The sequence below is a fragment of the Cervus canadensis genome, chromosome 15 (assembly GCF_019320065.1).
Source record: "Cervus canadensis isolate Bull #8, Minnesota chromosome 15, ASM1932006v1, whole genome shotgun sequence".
NCBI classification, from domain to species: Eukaryota; Metazoa; Chordata; class Mammalia; order Artiodactyla; family Cervidae; genus Cervus; species Cervus canadensis.
The window spans coordinates 54,018,590-54,039,979 of NC_057400.1; the positions used below are offsets into that span (position 1 = coordinate 54,018,590).

At 37.9% G+C, this 21,390-nt stretch overlaps 1 protein-coding gene across 3 annotated transcripts in view; it reads right to left on the bottom strand.

Annotated features, from left to right (window-relative positions):
• CHN1 (chimerin 1) overlaps window positions 1-21,390 on the bottom strand; it is a 194,715-nt gene that overhangs the window by 25,568 nt on the left and 147,757 nt on the right. For all 3 annotated transcript variants that reach the window (XM_043487847.1, XM_043487848.1, XM_043487849.1), the window contains one exon: window positions 20,971-21,048. In XM_043487847.1, coding sequence (XP_043343782.1) covers window positions 20,971-21,048 — 78 coding nt within the window. The remainder of the gene's footprint in view (window positions 1-20,970; window positions 21,049-21,390) is intronic.

Genomic DNA, 21,390 nt, shown 5'->3' on the forward strand with positions numbered 1-21,390 from the left:
TGAAATAGATAGCACTGACTCATATTTTAAAAGTTATATAGTTACAAAATAGCTATAGAACTGTGAAGTTATTTTTAGAGGCAATCTCAGGATAATCCAGTGTCTCTTAACTTGGTAAGGTTAATAAACTGGACTAGAAGAGTGAAGAAGTCCTGGTTTTGTACCTGCCGTTATTCATGATAAAAGGTGTTTAAGTTCCACTGGTGTGTAAGTCACTGGAACAAAGAAGGGCTCTTGGCAAACAGCGCTGGGTACTGAGATGTTGTTATAGAACCAATTCCCTGCTTTGCCTTCACAAAGCAGTAGTGAATGTGGCCTTTTGAAAACCTTGTGACATTTCTTTAATCAGGATCACACATGCATCTCAGAAAGCAATCTTTAGGAAATTGTTCTTGATTCAGTTCCTTCCTGGACAGGTTTTTATAAAGGCATCTTGCCACCTGGGGCTGGTTTTAATTTTGTTTTCTTAAACCACTTGTAAGGCAGGTTATATAGCTCTCAAGAAAATGGTTCTAGAAGTAGGCCTTGAGGCACCAGAAGCTTGCTAAACTAGTATTTGTGTAACAGGATTTAAATGAATGTCCTTTTGAATTTTTGTATCTAAAACTTGTTATTTCTTAAATTTTTTGACTTTCCTGACTCCATGACACTGGATTATACTTGCAAAAACTGAAAATTGTAGTCTTTGTGTCTCTTTGACCCTCCTAAAGGTTATCAAAACAAATGGACATCATTCATGCACTAATCATTTTTATTCATTTACAAACATTAAGTGGTGACATATACAAAAATTTTTTAAAATATTGGCTCAAGGAATTCACCATAGGTTTCTCCTGCTAAATACAACATGAAAAGCCTCTTCTGAAAGTGTCTGCAAAGTATAAGGGCAGCTGGGGAGGGGCGTTGCTTGGTTAAGATGAATGAGTTGAGGCTTCCATGTGAGCAGAAGCAGGCTTAAATGGGGTTGTGTGTGTCGGAGGACGCATTAGGGAAAGGCTGCTCCAAGGAAATGAGAGACACACCAGGAGAGAAACAATGGGATGTTTAGAGGATTGTGAGGCAGTTCAGTGTGGGTGGGGTGGGAGTGACTGGCGCAGCAGGAGCAGAGAGGGGCAGATGGGGCCTCTTCCATACCTGCAAACGTATACATTGTTCAGTCAGCAATGCAGGGCCACTGAAGATTTTTAAGGAAACAAGCCTGGAGGAAGACAGACCAGGCAGGCTGCTACAGCAGTGGTCCAGGTGCCGGATGACATGGACCTGAACTCAGGCAGTGCTGACTGAGAACGCGGAGGCAGGATCAGTAGGACTCAGTAACGGACTGAGTCATAGGCAAAGGGGAGGAGGAGGACTGGGGCCAAGTCTTAGGCTTTGGGGCCCGTTGATGAGGCAAGATGGCATTAACAGGGGGAACAGGAGCAGAGGAACAGGTGTGGGAGTGAGGTGGGAGGGGAAGAGTGGAAGGGATGGAGACAGAGGAGGTAGCTTGTGGAGGAAGTTTCCTGAGGGCACCCAGTGGAGATGGGAAAGGGCAGAGGGACTAGCTCTGAATAAAAAAACGGACTCTTCCCCTTCCCCGAGGTGGGAGGGCCAAGGGCAAGGGGGACAGGATGGCTGTGCAGAGCAGGATTGGTGGGAGCCCGGGGCCAGAAGGCTAAGGGAGTTCACACTTGACGGTTTAGTTGCTGTTGTGTTAGGAAGTAAGTGCAGTCATGAAGCAAATGAAGAGTTTAGAAAAAGCGGGGAATAGGAACCGGAACTGGTCAGAAATTCAGAGAAGCACTGCTGTACTTGAAAGCAAGTCTCTTTCCTGGATGGCATTATAATCAATCACTACTGTAACAGTGTAAAGTGCATTAAAGAAAAAGTGATGCATACTTTCTTTTAAAAAGGGTGATTGTGTTACATTTGAGCTTTATCTGAATGTTTTATTTTATACAGTTTTACATTATCAGTGATTTTACATATTTTACTGATTCAAAAAAAGATACCTTTAACAAGTCAGTTGTACCAACTGCAGAACTTAGAATAGCTATATGACTTCCAGTTGTTCTGCTCCGTCTGGCACCACAGAAGCAGGACACTCTACGCCTGCAGACGAGGCTCCAGGGCATTGACACCTGCAGATAATTCTGCTCACTAGATGTGGTTGTATTCCGACTACCCATCTCAGAACGATTTAATCAGAATTGTAATGGGCATTCAAAATACAATAATTAAAAGGTCAAAAGTTGCATCTTGGAGGTTCTTCCTGCTTAGGAGTATGCTGAGAGAGACCTAGGCTGGAATCTGGAAGAAAGGAGGCCTGAGTGGTTCACAAGGAGCTCAGGCAAGCGCGAGGCTGTAAGAGATCGGCTGGTGCCCGAGATGCCCTGTTGTATACAGCAAACACTCGCAGACATCCGCACAGGTCAGCACTCAGGGAATCAAGATTACTGACGTCTTCATAACACAACGAACAGATACTCATTAAGTGACATTTTCCATGTGTAATTTTTTAGGGAATTTTCGTAAATTGTCCCAGATTTTTATGTTGATATAAGTCTGTGTTTTAGTTTTCCTGTCTCTTCTTATTCTCCAAAGCTGTCAGCTCTTTTTCTCTCTTCCTAACCCTTTTCCCACCTCTAATTCTTAGTTGTAAACCTGGAAATCTGATAAGGTAACTTTGCTAGCATTGGATGTAGACCAAGAAAATGTATCACCTATCTTCCTCTTGAAGGCATTAACAAACCAAACCAAACCAAACCCACCAAACTTCCGGTTCCTTGTCTGTGTTTCTTATAGCTATGCCTGAGGGATATTGGTCCTGTAAAAAAGAACGTCTTAGTAGCATCATGTTTTATTCTATAACATTCTTTAGTCTCTATTTACTGTTTCTTATAAGCAGAGGCCACCTCAACTTCTGTTGTGTACTGTATGACCTTACTGACATATGCTGGCTTTGTAAGGTGGGAGAATAACCAATTCCTTTATAGACGGCACTATTTCTTCCTTCTGGTTATTTAAACCAATCACTTGATTAATTTATAAAAAAGGGATTCCTTTAGGGAATGTTTTGATCCCAATCAGCGTTAGCATGTAACAGTGTTAGTGAGGTCAAAGATGGTCCTGAGGAAAGCTACCTTTTAATTTGGCCACAGGTATTTTTTTCTAAGCCACCTCCAAAGCTTTTGGTACATCTTGATGAATGAAAGTGACATAGTACATGGTGTAAATTATACTGCCGTGAACAAAGGACAGAACAACTTGTTTTAAGGACCTCTTCTCTTTTGCAACTGGAAAAAAAACAACTTTATTACATGGCATCTGAGATTGCTCTCACCTGTGAATACCTCCTGTCACATCAATCACCTTAAAAACGAAGATGAAAGACTATATTAACTAATGGACCCAACAGAGTCTGTCACAGGGTGGATACCGGTCAGAAACAGGCTGAAAAGGACAGACAATGAGAGAGATGGGTGGGCTCCTGAGGGGTCCATATGGCACAGGCCAAGGGTCCTTTGTCTCCTGGGTATCAATCTAGGTAAAAACTGAAGCTGTTCTCAACTGAGCCTCCTGTCACATTAACCCGAACCCTGGTTTCCATAAGAAAACCAGCACATCTGCTTCTCAGGTTTCTGATGTTCACATCTCCAGTTTGAATGTCAGTAACAGAAACAGCAGAAAAGAATTCTATGCTATGGCAAGAGAAAGAAAAAATCACATCTTCATTATTCCTCCCAAGCCATAACACTACCTCTAGAAATAAGCATGAATGCAAACAGCCAAGGAGAGTGCCTGCAAAGCCTGTTGCAAATATATACTATGTCGGAGGCGATAAGAACATTAGGGGAAATGAAAGTTTGCCTGGAAAGGTGGGAATGACATTTCAGCTGCCGCTCTTCATTTGGGAGGCTCTGATGAGTCAGTTCTCCAGTGTGATATTAGGCAACGAAGGGAGAGAACAGATGATCAAAATCAAAAGGAAAGGAATGTAGGTAGGCAGGCAGCTGGGCATGAAAGGCTTTTTTTTTTTTTCATTTTTATCTTTAGGGCAGCTGAATGTACTCTTTTAAGGAGCCAATGTTAGTCTTACTGAGATGGCTTAATTTTGATCCAAAAGGTCTGGGATTTAGAATTTTGGCCCTAATCTGACCTCTTTGTGGTTAAGGTATATTTTGATTGATACTAAATAATGAGACGAGACTGCAGAACACTGGCTATTATCATTAGCAACAAACACTTAAAACTGTACAGAGGTACCCTGCAGGAAAAAAAAAATGGTAGGGAGGGGGAACTTAAAAATAGGAGTATCTTTAGTATTATAGCTTCCTAGTGGCTCAGTGGTAAAGAATCTGCCTGCAATGCAGGAGACCTGGGTTTGATCCCTGGGTCAGGAAGATCCCCTGGAGAAGGGAATAGCTACCCACTCCAGTATTCTTGCCTGGAGAATCCCATGGACAGAGGAGCCTGGCAGGCTACAGTCCATGGGGTCACAAAGAATGGAACACAACTGAGCGACTAACACTTTTTTTCTTTTAATATCAGAGCAATACTTCTTGCCTTGTTATTTAAACTATGAGTGGTCTTAACATTCTTCAGGAAAACTCTGTACCAAACAGTAAGGTTTGGGTGTGGTTAAGCCAGCAGCACTGACATGGCGCTGGCCATGCCTCCCCGACTTGTTCTAGTGTAAGGTGGAGCCCAGGGCAGGAAAGGCAGGAGTGCCCGGAGCACATGCTGAAAGATGGCCTCAAGCAGTGCTTGGGGCTGGAGGGCGCCTGGTGTAGGAGGAGGGGCACGGCCTCTGGCCGACCTCAGGGGGTTCTGTGCGCAGGAAGCACTGACAGATGTCCACTCTGCCAGCTGTCCGCGTGCTAACAGCGTCCACAACCGGCTACTACCCATGGCGTGCAGGGCCTGTGAGGCACTCACTTCACCACACAAGCAGTTAATACCGCCGGAGGTATCACTGTGAAAAGGAGGACAAAGGACAGAAAACTCAGGAACCTAAGGTTTCAAGAGTGAGAAAGCTGTTCAGAATTGAGGGAGATATCATGAGACTCCTGGACATACCTTGGTCATATCACAAATCAGTGATATCCCCCTAAATATGAGAAATAACTACAGGAAAAAGCTAAGGTAACATGGTCAGGCTACAACACTAGCCATGCTTTACTAGTAGGACAATGATCAGGATACCGTTAATAATTTAGTTCTGCCCCCACATGTAAAACATAAAAATGATTTTTATTAATTGGTATATAAAACAGTTCTTTAAACATAAGCATGTACAGAAAAAGTAATGTATTGTCAGTTCTATTCACACAGTCCATTCACCACAGTCCTATACAGGGTCTTGTTGCTCAGTTGCTGAGTCATGTCCAACTCTTTGCGACACCATGGACTGCAGCACACCAGGCTTCCTTGTCCTTCACTATCGCCCAGAGTTTGCTCAAGTTCATGTCAATTGAGTCGGTGATGCTATCTAACCATCTCATCCTCTGTCACCCTCTTGGGACTTGTTAACAAAGTTTAAGTTTCTTTATGGCTTCCTTCATGATCTATCTTTCCACATCAACACTATCCCAGTGAGGGAGAAATATCTCTAAAATTACAGCTGAGTTAATGTGGTACAGACAAGTGAACTTGCTTAGGCTCAAACACAACTTCATTAGTGCTAAAACACAAACACAGTTTCTTGTGTAAATGCTCTAAGCTGTCAGACTGGCCCCTTACACAGAGCCATCAACTTGAAATCCAGGAATCAGGCAGTGGAAACACCAAACTACTCAAGCATTTTATTTTATTTATCACATTACAAGGTGAAGTTTGTGTAATAAACTATATAACAATAAATATCACCTAGTAATTTAAAAACTTTCCATTCTAAAATATGGGTGTTTAAAGCATTACAAAACCTATAATTTAATGTTTAGTCATTTTTCAAGTTTCAGAAGCAAATTTCTTTTAATTTCTTTTTATAGGAGCTCTAATGAGAGCTTTGTCTCTAAATCGAATGATGGTTAAAAAGTTTTAAAATGTTGAACACCATACCTAAAACTTCTACTTTGAAAGTTTAGTTTCATTACTTGGACTAATGTTGCATTTAAATATCAGTAGGGAAAAATCAACACAATAAATCAATACTTCAAAATATCAATCTCCTAAAGTCATATTATGAAAGGATAATAGGAAAATACAATAAATGAATCAACTAGGTTGTGCAATAAAAACCACTGTACAATGCAAAGCTGAGCGACAGATAATCTCTATACCACATTATAGGATGTAAACTGAACACTAAGAGACAAAAAAGCTCAGACTAATCCACATTATCTTATGATCCACAATTTCTCAAAGTCAAGTCTGTACTAATAGTAACATTTCCTCAAAGCCAGGTTTTAATTTCTTTTTGGCTTATAGTTGTAAAAATGTCATCTGAAGAAGTTTATTGTTTTATTATGAATAGAGTATTCCTCTAATCACCTAGAAAAGGTTTGACTAAAATGCACAAAAAATTCTTAGATTATGTAGTTCAAACTCTTTTTAAAGCTCTAGTAAAAGAGATCCAAATTTTCTCTCTTGTTTTCTATTGGTTTAATTGGGTCATCTTTTTCTAGTTTCCTAAGGTGAAAGTTTAGCTAATTAATTTGACCTTTTTTCCCCAAAATAAGTATTTAATGGTACAAAGGTCAGTTTAAGCACTATTTTAGCCACATTCCATGAATTTTGGTATGTTGTAGTTTTCCTCTTATTCAGGCTAAAATATTTTCTAATGTTTCTATAATCACTTCTTTAACTAACAGTAAGTTTAATTTCTAAACATGTGGAAACATTTTCAGATTTTTGAATTTAATTCTGTTGTGGTAAGAAGATATGCTTTATATGATTTTAATCCTTTTACATTTATTGACACTTGTTTTATGGCCCAGAATATTGCCTATCTTGGTGACTCTTTCATGTTCACTTGAATAGTTTGTGTGTTCTGCTGTTGCCAAGTAGAATACTCTGCAAATACCATGTTTGATACTGTTGTTCAAGTCTTCTACATCCTTATTGATTTTACATTTGTTCTGCTTGTCTGTCCTATCACTGTGAGAGCAGTGCAGAGATCTCCATCTGTGATTGTGGATCTGCCCATTTCACTTTTCAGTTGCTGCTTTATGTATTTTGAATCTCTGATATTAGGGTGCATATAAATTTTAAATTATGTCCTCTTGATGAATTTTACCCTTTTTACCACCAATAATACTTCTTGTTCTGAAAACTACTATGTTTAAGTATAGCCACTTGAACTTTCTTTGAATTACTGTTTATATGACAAATCTTTTTATTTCTCTGTCTTTAAGGTGGGTTTCTTGCAGATAGAATACAGTTGCATCTTGGTTTTTAAATCCAATCTGGCAACAACCTCTCTTAATGGAGTGTGTAGTGTAGTTCCATTTAGTGTAGCTCTTAATAAAATTGACTTTACACCTCGCTTTTGTTTTCTATATATTCCATTTGGGTTTTTTTTCTTGCATACTTTTTATGAATCCATTCTGTCCAAACTATTGGCTTATAACTGTTTTATCCTTTACAGTTTGTTCTACAGTTTACCACATACATCTTTAACAATATTATAGTCTACCTTCAAACAATATTATACCACCTCATGTATAGTGTATCTTACAACAGGACATTTCCACTTTCCAACCCTATACTTTATGCTATTGTAATTTGTGTTACTTGTACAAACTATACAATATATTACTATTTTTGCTTTAAACAGTAAATTAATTTTTCAAAAAACACTACAATGATGGAAAAATATATTTTTACACTTACATGTTTACTATTGCTGGCATTCTTTATTGTTTTGTACAGACCTAAATTTCCATCTGGTATTATTTTTCCTTTGTCTGAATAGCTTCCTTTAACATTCTTATAGGTCTCTTGGTGATGGAATCACTCAGGGGTTTTTTTTGTTGTTGTTGTTTAAAAAATATTTTGTCTTCATATTTGATTTTTTTTTACTGAATATAGTATTCTAGAATATAGCTTTATTCTTATTGTTGAGTACTTTGAAGATGTTATTCCATTGTTTTGCATAGTTACTGATGAGAATTTTGCTGTATTTCAGCATCTGTATACATTCTCCCCACTCCCCAACAGTACTAGTGAAGTGAAAAGTGAAGTTGCTCAATCGTGTCCGACTCTTTGAGACCCCATGGACTATAGCCTACCAGGCTCCTCCGTCTATGCAGTGCTAGTGACAAAGCAAAATATGCTTCTCCTGTTGACATATTTTTCCTACACTGAAATAATCTTTAGTTAAAGATGTTAATCTCTTTAAAAAAAAATGTACATTCTGTTTGTGAGTGTGCACATTTAAGGTCCTATAAAACCATAAAGCTACAAATACATAATGAAACTGGAATGTGAAAATAAAATTCAAGAGAAACCAAACACATGTTTAATTTCTAGAGCCTAGAGACATCTTTTATATATTTTACTATATGTAAGGGATTAAAACATCACCTCTCAGGCTGAAGCAGAGTACCACTTTAGGAGGAAAACTTCTTACCCATAACCTGGTTTTCTCTTTGTTTCTCTGCTGCTCTTACAATTTTCTCTTTAGCATTGGTTTTCAGCAATTTGATTATGATGTGCCTAGTGGTGTTTTAAAGTTTTTTCTATTTGGTGCTCATAGCACTTCTTGGGTCTGTGGGTTCTCATCAAATTTACACAATTTTGGTAATTATAGCTTCAAATAATTGTTTTATCCCGTGACCTCCCACCACTGCATCCTCCGACTCTAGCTGCACTTAAGGTAGACTGATATTGTCCCACTGGTCTGATGCTGTGCCCCCCGACCCCTTGCCCCGAGTCTCTGTCCTCCATTTTGGATATTTTTATTGCTGTGTCTTCTGGTTCAATAATCTTCGTCTTCTCTGGTATCTAGTACGCTATTAATACCATCCAGTGTATTTTAAATTTCAGGCATATAATTTTTTTAATCTCTGGAGAATCCATTTGGATTGTTTTAAATAGTTTCCCTTTCTTTCCGCACTGCAGCCTTTGGTCTACTGCTAATTTAATCATGCTACTAAGATGATACCATTCTGAGGACTTTTAAAACAATGCCTCATCTATTATGATGTCTTTCCACTTCTACTGGTGGGCAAAACTACTCTCAGCCCAGGGTGAGTTTCAGTAATTATTCAGCCTGTTGCTTTCTGGTGGTTTTCTGATAGTTTCTTCTCATGCAGGTGTAGTTAAGTACTCACTCAAAAGACTCATGGAGATGCCTGTGCAGAACTCCAGGGCTCCGCATATAGCTCTGTCCCCCAGGTACTCTGCCCCCCAAACTTTATAGCTTGTCTTGCCAAACTCCAGTCTGTGTCCTCAACTTGGTTAGCCCAGAGGACTCCCCCTCTGTGTGCTGTGGCCCGGACACCGCCTTCACGCAGTGAGAGCGATCTTGACTCACCTGGCTTGTGTTCCTTCTCTAGGTATCACAGAACTGTAAGACCTGTTGTTCAATGTCTGACTGTTGTCTTGTATACTTTTTATGGTTTGCTAGTTGTGTAAGATGGGAAAGTATATCTATTTCTTCCATCATGGCTGAAAGCGCGAGTTGAGATTATGTTCTTGATTCTAAAACTGATCTTTCATGTGAGCTTGAACCTGCAACTTTTCTGGGCATCCATTTCAACACATGTCACATGGCATTAACCTCATCAGCAATCCTCAATGCCCTTTATATAGGCTGAACTGCTTCTGGATTCTTTTACCCCCATGTTCTACATGTGCACTTCTCTCAGCAAAGTGTTACATTAACATTGTATTCAGGAAGCTGTACACCAGGATCTTGTAACTGGTGATTTCATTTGTCATTTAATGTTGTAATGGGCACTTCTTATTTTTTAGCCATGCAGAACAAATGTCTTGTATTTGGCTAACAGTTTTCAACCCATGTGAACTGTATGGAGCCGACCCTATCCCCAGCTCCAGGGGAAGGTATGTGACCTAGATCCAAGCCAATCAGCACATTCCATTCTCCTGAACCAGAGCTACTGGTTCAGGGATGGGCATGTAAAATAATTGGGTGAATGCCTGCCAAGCCCAGACCCTTTGCTCAAACAGTCTTTAAGCAGCTGACTAGAATCTGAGCATATACAGAGCAGGAACCTCTGCCAGCCATCCTGTCACCAGAGAGAGCCTACAAATGAAGACAGAACTGGGTGACAGAGCATTTTAAGCCCTGGGCCAAGGGATACCTTCAAGTAACACTGGACTTTTCCTACTTTGTGAGCCAGTAATTTCCTACTTTGCTTCAGAGAGCCTGGGTTGGGCTTTCTGACGCTTGGATGGAAAGTCCCCCATCTGTTCTTTCAAATGGTAAATATCAGTTTGGGTTCCAAGTGTTTTACTAAAGACACACTGAGGCAACATCATACAATGGTGGAGTAATGAGCTGTAATAGCAAACCGTGAAAGCAAAATTACAGGCCTCTGAGAGGTGGATCGTCTCTTTATGAACACACTGTGCAAGCTTGCAGGGCAGAGCCACAAGCAGCCATCAGGGTGTGGAACACGTAAGGGCTAGCTAGGGCTCCAAACACAGGGAGTTCTACAAAAGAGGAAGAATGAACCTCACATTCAGGCCTGACTTGGGCAAATCCATTCACACAGCCAAAAATGTCACCTCCACTGCAACAGACTGAAGGACACTCAAGACTCCTCTGGCTCCTGTGACCTAAAAATGAATGTATTCTTTTCAACTTTTATGTCTGGATAAAACTTTAAAAACACACCCGGTACATGTAAATCCATGGCTGATTCATGTCAATGTATGGCAAAAACCACTACAATATTGTAAAGTAATTAGCATCCAACTAATAAAAATAAATGAAAAAAATAAAAAATAAAAACACACCCAGTTCTACTTTTGCTCCCTACAAAATACACACATATAGAAAACAAGCAGTTGAGTATTTTCTTCAGGAGTGTACCACTACTGGGCTATTTCCCCTTTTCTATCTTTCCTATTCTGCAGCAGGAAGAATATTAATGTAATTTAAGATGAGAGGTTAGTAAGCCTGAAAAAAAAGAGCTACTGGTATGTCATTTATTGGAAAATAATCTGTAGTGGATTCTCAGCTATCTGGAGTGCTGTGGTAAAATATCTAAGCAAGAAAAAATCAATATCTGCGTGTGCTCTCTTCAGTTAAAAAGATCTTTCCTAGATTTATATTCCATTTCTTTTGGTGTCTATGTGTCTGTTCTCTCTGCCCTTTGGGCAATGATATTTTGGGCTATACACTGCTACATAAGAATAACAAATGCTAACTAATAAGAGTAATAATTGTACTGAGATATAGAGAAGTATGACATGTACACATTCCTCAAGCATAAACTTTGATTACTTCATTAAAGCCACAATAGGCTTCACTATTAGACTGTCTCCCAAGGAATGTTGATATAGTGAGCCACAAAGAAAAGGAAGAAAAGTATAATGTGTCAAGGTTGCAGAAAACAGAGATATGAAATATTACACATGAATAGAATTAAGACTTAATCCTAAATTAACTCTGGGGTGGGGGGGATAGATATATGATACAAATGACTATAAAAAGTTGCCTATAAAGTATGAACATGTCCCAAATCCTTGAAGATTAGATTACTGTGTGGATAAAAACTAAAGTACTACGAGAAAAGAATTCTAGAGGAGGTGACTTCAAATTGTGTGTTCTTCCTAAGGATTTACAACCTTAACTTGTTACTGTGCTGAGAGTCACATGCCAGGCTGATTCTCCACTTTAGGAAACATTTTGGAGAAACTGCACTTTCTAAAACATTGTCAACAGCACAGACAGACATGATGGAAATAATCAATACTGCATTAGATGCAGCTCTCAAACAGAGGGTCTCAAATTAGGATACTGGTTGAAAATAAGAACTAGGATAGGTTCTGGTGACAGAGAATGAGTGCCAGGCTCCTCCTTAAGGTGTTTAAAAGTGGCAACCTTAACATCTTAAAAGCTTGTTTTTAAATTATTTGGTTTTTAATTTCATAAAAGACATAGTACACCTAATGGGTTTCACTAACAGCCTCCTAGTGAAACAAACTTGTAAAGTTCTCCCCAAATGCTAAATTACTCTCTAATACTTTGTTTTTAATCCCATAAAAGAAACAGCACTCCTATAATAAATTCCACTAACAGTCTCCAAGAAAGACAAACTTCCAAATCTCTCTCCAAATTTGAAAAGAACCAGAGCGAAAAATAGGCAAGTAAGACTACATCTAACGTTCTTCGGCACAGCAAAAGAAACAATCAACAGAGTGAAAAGGCAACCTGCTGCTGGGTCATAATACACTAACAGTTTTAGTTTTAAGTTTTTGAGGAACCTCTGTAATGTTTTCCGTAGTGGCTGTACCAATTTACATTCCCACCACCAGTGCATAAGGGTTTCCCTCACTCTACACCCTCTCCTATACTGGTCATTTCTGTCTTTTTGATAACAGACATTCTAACAGGCATGAGACGACATATCTTGTTTTGATTTGCATTTCCCTGATGATTGGTGATGCTGAGCACCTCTTCATACAGCTGTTGACCATCTGTGTATCTTCTTTTGAAAAAGGTCTATTCAGGTCCTTTCCTCATTTCTGAAATGAATTCTTTGGTATGACTTCCCTATATATTTTGGATAGTAACCTCTTACCAGATCCATGATTTGCAAATGTCAATGTTTTCTTAATCCATGGGTTGCCTTTTCACCCTGTTGACTGTTACCCTTTACTGTGCAAAAGTTTCTACTTATCTATTTTTTGGTTTTGCTACCTGTGCTTTTGGGGCTATATGTAAATAATCAATGCCAAGACCAAAGTCAAAAACATTTCCCTCTATGTTTTCATCTTCTAGATTTTTGGTTTCAGGGCTTATATCTAAGTCTTTAATATGAAACAGTTCTTTTTATAAGTGCTGTGAGACCAGCCGAGTCCAAGAATACCCATACTCTGTATGGGTACAGAGTCCCATACAGGATAAACCTAAGTAAGAACACACCAAAACACATAGTAATCAAATTGACAAAAAGACAAAGAACATTAAAAGCAGCAAATAACCTTATGGGAGTTCCCTTGTAAGTTATCAGCTGATTTTTTAGCAGAAACTGTGAAGGCCAGAAGGGAGTGGCATGAGATATTTAAAGTGTTGAAAGGAAAGAAGCTACAACCAAGAATACTCTATCCAGCAAGGCTCTTGTTCAGATTTGATGGAGAAATCAAAAGCTTAACAGACAAGCAAAAGATAAGAGAATTCAGCACCACCAGACCAGCTTTGCAACAAATGCTAAAGGAACTTATTACTCTTCTAGGCAGAAAAAGGCCACAACTAGAAATGAAAAATTACAAATGGAAAAGCTCACTGGTAAAGGCAAACACACAGTAAGGGAAAGAAATTATCTGCACACAAATATATCAAAACCATCAATTGTGAGGAGAGGAGAGCACAAATGCAGGACATTGGAAGTGCATTTGAAATTAAAAGACCAGCAACTTAAAACAATCTTGTTTCTATACAGACTGCTGCATCAAAACCTCATGGTAACTGCAAACTGAAAATCTACACTAGATACACAAAAACAAAAAAGGAATCCAAACACAACACTAAAATTAGTCATCAAGTCATAAGAGAGCAAAAGAAGAAAAGGAAGAAAAAACATCTACAAAACCAAATCCAAAATAATTAAGAATGGCAACAGGCAATGTGAATTTGTTGTATGACTTGGAACTCAAACCTGAGTTGAGCTCTGCAACAATCTAGAGGGGTGGGATTGGGAGGGAAGTGGGAAGATGGTTTAAGAGGGAGGAGACATATGTATACTTAACGGCTGATTCATGTTAAAGTTTGGCAGAAACCAACACAATTCAGTAAAGCAATTATCCTTTGATTTAAAAAAAAAAAACACAAAACAGAATGACAAAAGGAACATATGACTTGGCCTAAAATTTTGCTCATGCTTTTCCATAAGATCTTATGGAAACTCAGAAAGAACTTTTTGGCCAACCCAATACATATCAATAATTACCTTAAATGTAAATGAATTAAATGCTCCACCCAAAGACACAGGCTGGCTAAATGAATACAAAAATAGGACCCATATATATACTGTCTCTAAGAGAACCATTTCAGATATAGGGACACACAGAGACTGAAAGTGAGGGGATGGAAAAGGTATTCCATGCAAATAGAAATCAAAAGAAAGCTGGAGTAGCAATACTCAGACAAAATAGACTTTAAAGATTGTTACAGGAGACACGGAAGGACACTACAGAGATCAAGGGATCAATCCAAGAAGAAGATATAACAATTTTAAATATATATGCACCTCAGTATATAAGGCAAATGCTAACAACCATAAAAGGAGAAATCAACAGTAACACAATAATAGTGGAGGACTTGAACACCTCAGTTTCATCAATGGACAGATCATCCAGACAGAAAATCAATAAGAAAACACAGGCTTTAAATGACACATTAGACCAGATGGACTTGATATGTATAGAGCATTCTACCCAAAAGCAGCAGAATACACATTCTGAAGTGCATGTGGAACATTCTCCTGGACAGATTACATGCTGGACCACAAAGTGAGCCTTGATAAATTTAAGATTAAAGATCCTATCAAGCATCTTTTCCTACCACAACACTATGAGATTAGAAATCAACTGAAGGGGAAAAAAAAAACTGTAAAAAAAACCAAACATGTGGAGGCTAAACAATATGCTGCTAAACAATCAATGGATCACTGAAGAAATCAAAGAGAAAATCAAAACAACATCTAGAGACAAATGAAAACAAAAGCCTGGCCTCCAAAACCTATGGGACACAGCAAAAGCAGTCCTAAGAGGGAAGTGTATAGCAATACAATCTTACTTCAGGAAACAAGAAAAATCACAAATAAACAACCTAACCTTACACTTAGAGCAACAAGAGAAAAAAGAACCCCCCCCAACTAAAGTTAGTAGAAGAAAAGAAATTATAAAGAAATAAAAGATCAATGAAACTAAAAGCTGGTTCTTTGAAAAGATAAACAAAATTGATAAACCTTCAGCCAGACTCACCAAGAAAAAAAAAAGAGAGATCAAATCAATAAAATTAGAAATAAAAAAAAGTTTCAATGGACATCACAGAAATACAAAGGATCCTAAGAGACTACTACAAGCAACTATATGCCAATAAAATGGGCAACCTAGAAGAAATGAACAAATTTTTGGAAAGGTACAATCTCCTAAGACTGACTCAGGAAGAAACAGAAAATATGAACAGGCCAGTCACAAATACTGAAACTGTGATTTAAAAGACCCCAAGAAACAAAAGTTCAGGATGAGATGGCTTCACAGGTGAATTCTATCAAACACTTAAAGAGTTAATACCTATCCTTCTGAGATATTCCAAGAAACTGCAGAGGAAGGAATATTCCTAACCTCATTCTATGAGGCCACCATCACCCTGATATCAAAACCAGACAAAAATAACTCAAAAAAGAAACTTATAGGCCAATATCACTGATGGACATAGATGCAAAAATCCTCAATATAATACTAGCAATCCAAATCCAACAATACATTAAAAGGATCATATAGCATGATCAAGTGAGATTTAGCCCAGGCGTACAAGGATGCTTCCATATCTGCAAATCAATGTGATAACACCACATCAACTCTCCAGAAAGTGGGCACAGAGGGAATATACCTCAATATAATAAAGGCTATATATGACAAACCTACAGCTAACATCATTCTCAATGGTGAAAAGCTGAAAGCATTTCCTGTTAAGATTAGTACAAAACAAGGGTATCTGCTCTCACCACTTTTCAACATAGTTTTGAAAGTCCTATCCATGGCAATCACAGAAGAAAAATAAAGGGAATCCAAACTGGAAAAAAGTAAAACTGTCACTGTTTGCTGATGACATGGTACTATATAGAGAAAATCCTAAAGATGCTACCAGAAAATTACCAGAACTCATCAATGAATTTGGTAAAGTTGCAGGATACAAAATAAATACAAAGAAACGTGTTGCATTTCTATACACTAACAATGGAACATCAGAAAGAAATAAAGAATCCCATTTAACATCACATCAAATAGAATAAAATAGGTAGGAATAAATCTAACTGTATTCTGAAAACTATAAGGAGGCAAAAGACCTATACTCCATAAACTGTAAGCCACTGATGAAAGAAACTGAAGATGACACAAACAGATGGAAAAATATACCACGTTCTTAGAGGAAAATATAGGCAGAACACTCTTTGACACGAAATGAAGCAGTATCTTTTTTTGATCCATCTCCTAGAATAATGGAAAAACAAAAATAGACAAAAGGGACCTAATTAAACTCAAAAGCTTTTGCACAGCAAAGGAAACCATAAACAAAAAGAACCCATAGAATAGGAGAAAATATTTGCAAATGATGCAACTGGGGGATTAATTTCCAAAATATACAAATAGCTCATACAGTTCAATATAAAAAAATAAGTAATTCAATTTAAAAAATGGGCAGAAGACCTAAATAGACATTTCTCCAAAGAAGACATACAGATGGTCAAGAGGCTCATGAAAAGATGCTCAACATTGCTAATTTATTAGAGAGATGCAAATCAAAACTACAATGAGCTATCACCTCATACCATTCAGAATGGCCATCATCAAAAAAGTCTACAAACAATAAATGGAAAGAGTGCGCAGAAAAGGGAACCCTCGCATACACTGCTGGAAGGAATGTAAACTGGTACAGACACTGGAGAACAGTATGGAAGTTCCTTAAGAAACTAAAAATAGAACTACCATATGATCCTGCAATCCCACTCCTCAGCATATATCTAGAGAAAAATATGGTTAGAAAGGATACATGCACCCCAATATTCACTGCAGCACCGTATGCAATAACCAAGACATGGAAGCAACCTAGATGTCCATCAATAGATGAACAGATAAAGAAGATGTGGTACATATACACAATGGAATTAGTACTCAACCATTAAAAAGAAGGAAATACTGCCATTTGCAGCAACATGAAGAGACCTGGAGATTATAATACTATGTGCAGTAAGTCAGACAGAAAAAGGCAATTATCATATGATATCACTTATATGTGGAATCTAAGAAAAATGATACAAATGAACTAATTTACAAAACAAACTCATTCAGACAAAGAGCGAATTTATGGTTATGGGGTATGGGAGGGATAGATTCGAAGTTTGGGACTGACATGTACACACTACTGTATTTAAAATAGATAACCAACAAGGACCTGCTATATAGCACAGGGAACTCTGCTTAATACTCTGCAATAACCTAAATGAAAAAAGAATCTGAAGAAGAACAGATAACAGGTATGTGTGTGACTGAATCACTTTGCTGTATACCTGAGACTAACACAACGTTGTTAATCAACTATATTCCAATATAAAATAAAAATTTAAAAAGTATCTATAATCCTTCATGTTTTCTTTTAATTAATTTTCCCAAGTAGCCAGTTCTGTTATTATTACATTATACATAATCTTGACTTTGTCTTATAGAGCTATTTGAATTAAACATACCAAATGGAACACTGAATAATTTGAAGGAAGTAAAAGAAATACACAAGATTTCACTGTATTCTGTGGTGCGTGAAAATGCTCTTACATAACTATGCCTGGGAGCTAAGAAAGAAGCAAGAGCTTTCTTTAGCACCACAATCATGCCAGGGTTCTCAACTGCATCAGGATCTCTGCTACTGGGCAAGAAACAGTCTTGGTATGGATTCAGAAAAAATACCCACTTAGGGGTAATTTGTAATAACAGAAATAGTGGTTATCATATACCTACACATATCAGGAATTCAACTTTTCTCATGTAGAACCAGAGGTTTAGAGAGATGAAGCAACCCGCCCAAGGTCACACAAATAGCAAGCAAGTTCCTGAGGGCCAGGACTGGATCTGAGTTGTTCAATCTGGAGAGCCTCAGATGTAGGATACAGTCACTGCTGGTGGGGTGCCTGTGTCTGACCTTTAATGGCAGAGGTGGTTTTGTTTTGCTTAGTTTTTAAGTCGGTTTAAGAAATTTGCACTTGTGCACTTGCTCTGTCTGTTGTGTTAGGATAGGGGCAGTTCTTAAAATGAGAGGTTGATCCAGGAGACAGTGAAAATTATTTTCACTCTAATATATGCTGACAACTTTACAGAATTATCATTTTTAAAGGATGTGGTATATTTATTTTTAAATGATGACCTCCCTAATAAAGACAACTATCTTTCTTGTGATAGATTCTTTATCAAATCCTTCCTTGTAAGTAATAATGGAAGGGGACTGTGTTATATAACACAGCAAAATGGGAAGCCGTCCTGGTTTTTTCTCTTTTATTATAAGGAACACAATAACAAAAAACAAACACCTGCCTAGAATACCGAGTTAGGCCCAGTTGAATTTTTTGTGGGGGGTGGGGGGGGCGATTTCACCAAAGGTACAAGATACTCGTGGCTTCACCTTCTGAAATGAGATCTGACAGCTGTTCCACACCACAGAGCAATGTTACATAACAAGGCAGTTCAAGAGGCAAAAAAGAAAACCACATTGAAGTGAGGCTTTGGTGAGTGGGTAGGTGGTTCAGCAGACTACACTTTCAGAAACAAAAAAACAGTCAATGGCAAGGCCACATGAATGATTATCAGTATGTAAATGCTCAGGACTTTCCCAACAATAAATCTCTGAGCTGGACATACTTAATATCACAGGCAGTGACCTTCTAAGTGAGCATTTGTGTGGGAGAGCACTGCTCCAGCCACAGACGCTGAATTCTTTTAGGGATGTCCCCAGAAGTCAAGTATGCCCCCACTTCTCTTTTTTATAACGCGACCCCACAGAAACATTTTTTAAGAAACAAAGAGTAACTTCAATGGAAAAGAGCCAAATTTTGAGACTTTTGACCTCATTAGCAACTCTAAAAAGTATGTAATGCAATCCACTGTCCGACATGAGCTCTTCCTGAGCATACATACTTTACAGTGAGTCCAAGCTCATTTTAATTTTTTAGCTCCAGAAAGGGAAGCAGACTTCTACTTTTTAATATGCTCCTTATAAACAACAACAACAAAAAAACCTAGAGTTTTGAAACAGTATTGGTACCAAGCTATGAGTCACAATTGGTCCCACAGTCAGTACTTTCTGGTTATACAAAATCTGCTCATTAAAGTCACATGTTAAATTAAAATTGAGAAATTACTGGAAGACAGACCCCCAAAAATGAAAGAATGTGCTTATTTATGAAATTCTTGAACAGATCTACCCTTTGCTTTTTATCAATATTGACAGAAAGCATGTACAATGAACTTAGCACTAAAATGGCATCCTTAACAGGTCAATCTGTTTCTGCTTAACATACCAGAGGGATATATTTAAAAAATCTCAGCCATTCTGAAACAGTTCACATAATTTCCTGCTTAGGAACCCAAATGGCTATTTTTGAGACCAAATATGTACCTAATTTGATATTTGCAAGAGGATATATTTGGGATCATTTTCCTGATAAAAATCCTGTTAAGACCAGGTGGCACATCATGCAAGACACTGAGGCCTAGTACCTACAGGGACTGTTTAGGTTCATAAATGGAAGAGGTACTTAAGACTGGATACATTTTACATCAGTGGTCTCAATTTCATTTTACATCAAAGACTGGTTGAAAGGTCAAATCTTTAATAATGTTGAAAGACAGAAAAGAGAACACTATTTGGTTTACCTTGAAATATTAGCAATCATTACACAGCCCATGCACTCGGGAATGTATCCTTTATCCCCAGATAATCTCAAGTTCATAAAAATCTTTTTCACTATGCAAAAAGCTGAGCATATTGGAGGCTGGGTATTTGGCATTTTAGTAAAATTAATGCTAGTGTTAAAAATCAGGATAAGTTGCAAATTTGGAATGAAATGTCTTATTACAGAGCTTGGTGCATTCTATCTGCTGAATAAATTAATAAACAAATGGAAGAGCAGGGTCTCCAGCCTTATCATCTTGTGAAAACAGATACCCCCTAACATCAAAACTAATGCCATTTTGTCTACACTAACAATATTCTTACCTCAGGAACTTCATCATAAAGTTGTATAACTATTGGGCAGTTACTATAGAAATGCTAGTGCATTTACCCATGAAGTGTAATTGGGTCTCCTTACATACAGTCTCACATATGTTCTCTGAATTAGGTTGCAAAGGACTGAACTTCAAGGTCTTGTATCATGCTATAAATGCAGGCAAGATCTACATACAGTTTGAGTCTATACACACATTTTGATGAAAATGATTAAAGTACAGTTGGTAAAACACAGTAGCATAATAACTAAAAACTATACATATATACACATACACAAGGTGAAAGGAAATACTCAAAAAGTGAAGAGAAGCTGCTAAGTGTCAGCAGCATAACAGTCCCATGGTAGCCATCCTCCTTTTATCATGGTCAATTCATTAGCAGAGGAGAAAAGACAGAAACTATGGGAAATGGACACCATCTGCTCAATCCAGATGCAACAGCACATGCTTCTTATAGCCAAAGCTTTTTACCAGAAATGAAAGGAGATAAGATCTAATCCTCTCACAAAATATCCCAGAAAGGTGGTTAGACTTATTTGCATCACAAATAATAATGCCAAGATCATTATTAATTGAGACCTTTTAAATATCTGTCAAGACTTTTACCATTGAGTATACACTGATCAAACAGAATACTAAATCAGCACTAGAGAAAATGGGGTTGGATTCTATCAGCTTTACTCAGCTATTCCTTAAAAAAAAAAAACCATGCTTAAAACATCTTCATTCCCTTAATAGCAAGAACAGTTTAGTCCAGTCATCCTAATTTTAAACAGACATACTTTTAATATTGTATATTTCAAGTAATGAGTATTTCCTTTCTGAGAAGAAAAGGTTAAAAATAAATATTCTTACCTTGAAATTGTGGACCTTTTCATATTTTGGAATTTGTTCGTTTTCTTTCAGAGTTGCTCTTCTAACAAGTGATGTCAACTGCGAATAAGCAAAGAGTTTCAGAGGTTGCCAGATTGTCACAGACGACTTTTGAGAACCCAGTTTCATTCCCAAGGCTGCTATCAATAAATCTTGCTGACGGCCCTCTTGTTTTGATTTGTGAACTGTAGCTCTATTAGTTTTCCTACCCGACCAAGACTCTTTGGATGGCATTTTGGAATTCACAGGAAATAAAGCAAACCTATATTGATCTATGTCTGTCGATGAACTCTATTCAGCTAACAAATGAGCATTCTTCCAGCCAGCACAGAGCCCTACCCTACAGAGAGCTGCAGAGAAGCTGCACGGGGAGGTGGAGGAGGGTGATGAAGCACTTCTTAA